General features: G+C 41.6%; 1 protein-coding gene across 1 annotated transcript; it reads right to left on the bottom strand.

The window, feature by feature from the left end:
* Positions 1 to 259: 259 nt before the first annotated feature.
* LOC120986775 (ABC transporter F family member 4-like) lies at positions 260 to 3,046 on the bottom strand. Its single transcript, XM_040415481.1, has 3 exons — positions 2,895 to 3,046; positions 1,564 to 1,860; positions 260 to 474 (listed from the first exon to the last, which is right to left on the bottom strand). The coding sequence occupies exons 1-3, from the start codon at positions 3,010 to 3,012 to the stop codon at positions 296 to 298; spliced, it is 594 nt and encodes a 197-aa protein (XP_040271415.1). The 5' UTR covers positions 3,013 to 3,046; the 3' UTR covers positions 260 to 295.
* Between the last annotated feature and the right edge of the window lie 5,000 nt (positions 3,047 to 8,046).

Below are 8,046 nucleotides of genomic sequence, written 5' to 3'. Positions count from 1 at the left end.
CTGATTAAGTTATGTGTAGGCATTATACTGCACTGTTAATATATATATGACATTACATTTTCTGACTGGACTCTGCATAATTCACAAACTGGACTAAATCTTGCTTAATTCAAAGTTATATAGTACATACTTTAACAAAAGAACAGAAACTTTGAATTTGGAATCAAAAAAATATTTTAATCAGACTATGCTCTATCTGATTTTTTTTTTGTTTTTAAATTAAAAATATATATATATAAAACAAAATAACAATCCCCTCCCAGCCCCAACATATAAAATGAATAAAACAAAGAAGCTAACGGTGCTTCTTTAATTGTTCCAATTGGTCCAGGACCTCGCGCAGATCCCGCTGGTTCTGCCTCTCCAGGAGCCGGTGCCTCTTCTCCAATTCTTGCATTTGGAGGCGGAAAGCCTCGCTTTTTTTTTTTTGGTCTTTTATGACCCCTTTTATTTTTTTAATTAGATTATTTATCCCTATGGTGAAAGATAAAAATAGAGATAATCAGTCACAGTTGTAGGCATTGATGGAATTCAGTTTTGTAGTATTGTTAGTGTTAATAGTTAACTGTTTAAATGTATGAAATATGATTTATTCCAAAAGATTATATATATTTTTTTTTATTAGGTTATACTTTTATTCGGTTAAATTAGTGATTACGGTTAGTGTGAACAGTGTATTTGTATATATTATATCAATTATTTTTGTAGTATGGCTAGTATTTCCTTTTTTGTTAATTGTAAATATTTTAAGTATACTTTATGTTAAAAAATTAAATAATTTATATTAATTTATTTTGTTTATTAGCGTTTAAATGATTACTAGGGTTAGTGTTAATATAGTCTAGGTATGTAAGATAGCATTTAGTTATATGGTATGGCTAGTGTTTCCATTTTAACTTGTAAATAGATTTTTATATAGTGTTCAATAGAATTATATATTTTGAAGATTTTTGAGACTAGATTAGTGTTAAAATAATTTTATTTAGGCTTATTGTGAATGAAGTCTTTGTACGTATGTTAACATTTAGTTTTGTAATATGGCTAGCGTTTCCAGTATTACTTGTAAATAGTTGATAAAACAATAGTTTAAAAATTTATATATTTCATGAATTGTTTAGAGTTTACCTTATAATTTTTCAGTTTACTGTTAAGTTGTTGTTTGTATATATGTTGCTATTAAATTAATATTATTGACTGTTTAGTGTGTGTACCTGGACTCTGGCTACACTTTAATTCCATTTTGTGTGTCCTGACCGCCATCAAGGCTTTTTTTTATTTGTTTAAATGTGTACTGTAATATGTATTGGTTTTCTGTTCCTTTTTCCCTACCCTGTTTTCCTTTGCCATTCATTACCCAGCAGGGTGTTGGCTCAGGGACACAGGGAGACCAGTTAAAACTAGCCGCTCTGTCCCTTATCATTCACCCATCATTCCTTGCTCAAACCCCACCCTTACTTTTTACTTTAAAAATTCTAACCAAGATTACAAAACTACCTTTGATAGTATAATTAAGTAGAATTAGGTTTGTTAGTTATTTTTATAAAGATTTTTGTAGATATTTACCCTCCTGCTGTGGGGTGGTCACAAGCTCCTCCTCCTCCTCTGACTGTGCGGCCACCTCTTGCTCCTCCTCCTCCTCGGTCACCTCGGCCGGAGGTATTGCGGCAGCCGGTGAGGTGTGGGGTTGAGAGGGACCGCCTTCCTCCTCCACCTCCACATGTTCGGCGACATCTGGTGGAGCAGTGTCGCTCGTCTCCATCGCGGTGGGGGGGCCTGCCTCCTCTTCCTCCTCCTCAGAGACCTCCACCACGTGGATATCCCGGTGCGCAGGTGTTGAGCGCACTGTTGGAACAGGCTGGCCTGTAATTACACATTGTTAATGATTTAGACAGGAAAATCAACGAATATAACTAAACAATTTAACCATTAATCTGTATCTTATGCGGTTGATATTTAATTTTTTTTTATTAAAGTCCTTTAATATTAAGTCAAATGTTGATGATTGGAGAGACATCTATGTCTCTTGGGTTAGCCATGTTAACCTTGTTAAAATTATCAGCCTCCCTGGAGTTATGTATTTTTTGACAGGGAATCCCTATGTCGATACCCAGAAGCTTTTTTATTGCAATTAACAGGGAAATTATCTCCTTGGTATGGAAAGGGGGATAGAAAGGTCTATCCTTTGACATATTAACAACTACAAGGACAAAATTCAGGGGCGGACTTGGTCTTCACCAAAATTTAGAACTTTGACAAGAGACAATTAATGGTGGAAACCTGATCAATAAGCATAATAATCAGAGACCATACAATAACATAATTTTATGTGAAATTAGTTACGTTTACTCAAAAAAAAACAGTACACAAGGAAATATATATATATATATTTTTTAAATAATGCCTTTGGTACATCGTTTATTATTAGGGTAGTAGAACGTCTTTTAGCTAGTTTTATAGTAAGGGTAGGGTTTCCAGTATTACTTGTAAATAGTTTCAAAAAATAATACTTAAAATACATTCTATATTTCATCTATAGCTTAGCGTATGGTATAGTTTAATTTATAATTTTTCAGTTTAATGTGAAGTTGTTCTTTGTATATATGTTGCTATTACTTTAATGTTATTTCCTATGTTGATACCAAGATTTTTTTTTTTTTTGCAATTAAACAGGAATTTCTCTCCTTGGTATGGAAAGGGGGACCACAATAATGCCTTTTGTACATCGCTTATAATTAATTTTAGTGTGAATAACGTCTTTGTATATATGATAGCTGTATTTTGGATTAAACGTAACTTTATGTGATAATAAGACAAGGGTATGAATAATTCTAGACATCACTGTACATTACATTATTTCTCATCCACATTGTGTAATGTTACAGTAAGCATCTTACCGGGGCAGACTCTTTCAGATATTTCTCTGACGAATTCTGGGTCTCGCCTTTTTAGGTCCGACCACCTCTTTACTATTGCACTTTCAGAGTGCTCGCGGGCGAATTTTTCTCTCAGCATTTGTTGTATGCTGCGAACTATTTCTTTTTTTGAGTCATGCCGCCGGGTACGGTCATACCCCTTCTTTACCATTCTCTGCAAGATAAAAGATACAAGCATATAATATACACTCACCTAAAGAATTGTTAGGAACACCTGTTCTATTTCTCATTAATGCAATTATCTAGTCAACCAATCACATGGCAGTTGCTTCGATGCATTTAGGGGGGGGCTCCTGGTCAAGACAATCTCCTGAACTCCAAACTGAATGTCAGAATGGGAAAGAAAGGTGATTTAAGCAATTTTGAGCGTGGCATGGTTGTTGGTGCCAGACGGGCCGGTCTGAGTATTTCACAATCTGCTCAGTTACTGGGATTTTCACGCACAACCATTTCTAGGGTTTACAAAGAATGGTGTGAAAAGGGAAAAACATCCAGTATGCGGCCATCCTGTGGGCGAAAATGCCTTGTGGATGCTAGAGGTCAGAGGAGAATGGGCCGACTGATTCAAGCTGATAGAAGAGCAACGTTGGCTGAAATAACCACTCGTTACAACCGAGGTCTGCAGCAAAGCATTTGTGAAGCCACAACACGAACAACCTTGAGGCGGATGGACTACAACAGCAGAAGACCCCACCGGGTACCACTCATCACCACTACTAATAGGAAAAAGAGGCTACAATTTGCATGAGGTCACCTATACTGGACTGTTGAAGACTAGAAAAAATGTTGCCTGATCTGATGATTAGGAGACATTCAAATGGTAGAGTCCGAATTTGGCGTAAACAGAATGAGAACATGTATCCATCATGCCTTGTTACCACTGTGCAGGCTGGTGGTGGTGTAATGGTGTGGGGGATGTTTTCTGGGCACACTTTAGGCCCCTTAGTGCCAATTGGGCATCGTTTAAATGCCACGGGCTACCTGAGCATTGTTTATGACCATGTCCATCCCTTCATGACCACCATGTACCCATCCTCTGATGGCTACTTCCAGCAGGATAATGCACCATGTCACAAATCTCTAATCATTTCAAATTGGTTTCTTGAACATGACAATGAGTTCACTGAACTAAAATGGTCCCACAGTCACCAGATCTCAACCCAATAGAGTATCTTTGGGATGTGGTGGAACAGGAGCTTCATGCCCAGTATTGGTGCGTTATATAGTGCCTAGAATATAGTACCCGTCTATTAAGTGATGGTACTTTATGGGGTGTACAGCTGGTTCTCCTCCCCGTGGTGCACCCTGGGTAATGCTAAATGAACCAGCAAATACTGGCGATCTGCCGAAAAAGATTTTGACAGACAGACAATATAAACTCGGATCTATAGATTACCCGTGTTTGCGGTTAACCGCCTCCCGACCGGCGGACGCATAATCGCGTCCTGCCGGCGGGAGGTTTTTTCCTCCTGGAAGCGCCGGCGCGTCCTCTCGCTAGAGGCGAGAAGACGCGCCGGGCCGCCTGCGCGGTGCGCAGCTGTAATCGCCGCAGGAGAAATTAATCTGCAGCCTGCTAGCAATGATCGGTTGCTGGCAGGCTGCAGATTGTTAAAAAAAACGCATATCAGACGCTGTTCTGTGAACAGCGTCTGATATGGCTCCTACACCCTCCTCTGGTGGTCCCTTTTGCTTGGGACCACCAGAGGAAAATGAAAGTATCTGCACCAATCACCACACAAGAGCCCCCCCCACCCCCCCACCCCCTCTCTCACTGATTAACCCCTGATCACCCATGTCACCCCCCTGATCACCCCGTCACCCCCCCTTGTCACTGATCACCCCCCTTTAGGCTCACTCAGACGAACGTATGTGTTTTGCGGATCTGCGGATATGTGGATCCGCAAAACACGGACACCGGCAATGTGCTTTCCGCATTTTGCGGATCCGCACATTGCCAGAACTGTATAGAAAATGCCTTTTCTTGTCCGCAATTGCGGACAAGTATAGGACATGTTCTACATTTTTGCGGATACGGAAATGCGGATCCGCAATTCCGGATCTGAGCAGGACAAAGCCTGTCCCCATGGAATTGAATGTATCCACAATTCCGTTCCGCAAAATTTTGCGGAACATAATTGCGGACGTGTGAATGAGGCCTAAGGGTCCCTTAGCGATCGCAGTTTTACAGCTTTCCCCTCTTTTTTTTTTTTTTGCACATTTTTTAGAGATTTTTTCATCCATATTGATCACCACCAAATGAAAGCTGTATTAGTGAGAAGAAAAGGAGGTAAAATTCATTTGGGTGGTAATTTGTATGACGGAGCAATAAACGGTGAAAGTAGCGTAGTGCGGAATTCTAAAAAGTGGTCTGGTCATAAAGGGGGATTAAGCTAGGGGGGCTGAAGTGGTTAAGTGGTATATAGTGTTTCGAACTATATGTGTGGTGTTTATTGTGTGGATGGATGTACAGTATGCATGTAATTAATTACTTGTCAGCTTTATATACATAAAATCCAAGCCACAAAAAAAAAAAATCACCACAAAAATCAAGACATAAAAAAAAAAAAATTAGCATAATTTCGCATACGCGCCTATAAAAGGTTTTAATATGCATTCACATTAAAAACAAGACTAAAAGTTGATACTTACAGTTATAAGCAGTTTTTCCTCTCGATCGCTAAATGTGCGGCGCACCATCTTCTTACTGTCTGCAACTCTGCCAGCCAACTGCGCGTCGCGTCGCATACAAAGACGTCATGTCCGCCGGTCGCGTTATTCTAATTAATATTGATCGCAATGCGCATGCGCAATATTAGCGATTATTTAATACATGGTAAATAAAGATTGAAAAGCAGATAACATGTAGATGGTATATTTTATTGCACTAGGTAAATATGATGTAATCGATTTTGTACGAATACTGCCTTTGCCTGCCAGTAACAATGATCTTGCGCAAATAAATGATGACGAATACGAATATTCGAATTTGCGAATATATCGCAAATATTTTACGAAATATTCGCGAAATATCGCGAATTCGAATATGGGCATATTCGATCATCACTACTAATGACAGGGGACAACTGGACGGCATTTCCTAACTTAGAATAAGTGCAGGGATGACAGACAGACAAACAACAGAACGTGAACGGACCGAGTCAATACCAGGAAAGCTACAAGGTACAAATGGAGCAAGCAGAGAATAGTCAGGAGAAGCCGGGGTCATAAATACCAGGAGAGTCGTGTAGTACCAAAGGAGTCAGCAGAGGATCGTCAGGAGGAGGCCGGGGTCAGAATACCAGGAGAGCAGCAAAGTACACAAGGAGCAGGCAGAGGATCGTCAGGAATTCAGCAGGAGGTAAGTACGCCAGGAAAGACAAAACCACAGGTGGAGCCTAAATTAACAGGCAACCTGTGGCCAGCAGGCTGCCTGTATTTATAGTGGGGAGTGAGGGTCATGTGACGTGGCCAGCGTCACATGACCGACAGACCAACCAGTCGAGCACCGAGTGATCAGCTCGGCGCTCAAGGCAGACTTAGTAGCAGGGAGCCACCCAGCTAGTAAGCCACCCTGGGAACGAGGTCAAACACAGATCCTCGCTCCCGAAGCTAAGCAGCAGTTCTGCGGCTGATGGGAGATCGAGTGCACCTTCGGAACCCCTCTACACCCTGCTTATGCAGTTCAACAACCCGACCACGTTTAAAAAAGGGAGAGTTTTTTTGCCTTTGCCATCACAACGTGTGACTACCTGACAGAAAATGACAATGAATCCACATCTTTGCACAGATTTGGTATTTTAAAAGGCATGTGGTCCTAAAATTTTGATCCGCTGAAAAACAGCCTGTTTCAGTTTAATCGTTATTTTCAATTAATTGAATGCTCAAAAAATATTTTGTCTCACTCTCATTTCTTCTTGTTGCATGTTGAAGCTCTACTTTTTACATCCAATAATGTAAAATATGATTTTTTGCTATTTTTCAAGTGGTCTTAAACTTTTGATCAGGACTGTATATAGGGTAAGAAACCAACCTCCTTCAGAGAAAAGACACGTCCCTTAACCACCTCCGGACCGCCTAACGCAGGATCGCGTTCCGGAGGTGGCAGCGCTGCGCACAGTCACGCATATATGCGTCATCTCGCGAGACGCGAGATTTCCTGTGAACGCGCGCACACAGGCGCGCGCGCTCACAGGAACGGAAGGTAAGAGAGTGGATCTCCAGCCTGCCAGCGGCGATCGTTCGCTGGCAGGCTGGAGAAGTGATTTTTTTAACCCCTAACAGGTATATTAGACGCTGTTTTGATAACAGCGTCTAATATACCTGCTACCTGGTCCTCTGGTGGTCCCCTTTGTTTGGATCGACCACCAGAGGACACAGGTAGCTCAGTAAAGTAGCACCAAGCACCACTACACTACACTACACCCCCCCCCCCGTCACTTATTAACCCCTTATTAGCCCCTGATCACCCCTGATCACCCCATATAGACTCCCTGATCACCCCCCTGTCATTGATTACCCCCCTGTCATTGATCAACCCCCTGTAAAGCTCCATTCAGACGTCCGCATGATTTTTACGGATCCACTGATAGATGGATCGGATCCGCAAAACGCATCCGGACGTCTGAATGAAGCCTTACAGGTGGCGTGATCAATGACTGTGGTGATCACCCCATATAGACTCCCTGATCACCCCCCTGTCATTGATTACCCCCCTGTCATTGATTACCCCCCTGTAAAGCTCCATTCAGACGTCCGCATGATTTTTACGGATCCACTGATAGATGGATCGGATCCGCAAAACGCATCCGGACGTCTGAATGAAGCCTTACAGGGGCATGATCAATGACTGTGGTGATCACCCCCCTGTCATTGATTACCCCCCTGTAAAGCTCCATTCAGACGTCCGCATGACTTTTACGGATCCACTGATAGATGGATCGGATCCGCAAAACGCATCCGGACGTCTGAATGAAGCCTTACAGGGGCGTGATCAATGACTGTGGTGATCACCCCATATAGACTCCCTGATCACCCCCCTGTCATTGATTACCCCCCTGTCATTGATTACCCCCCTGTAAAGCTCCATTCAGACGTCCGCATGATTTTTACGGAT

The sequence above is a fragment of the Bufo bufo genome, chromosome 1 (genome assembly GCF_905171765.1).
Source record: "Bufo bufo chromosome 1, aBufBuf1.1, whole genome shotgun sequence".
NCBI classification, from domain to species: domain Eukaryota; kingdom Metazoa; phylum Chordata; class Amphibia; order Anura; family Bufonidae; genus Bufo; species Bufo bufo.
This window is presented reverse-complemented; position numbering and strand designations above follow the sequence as displayed.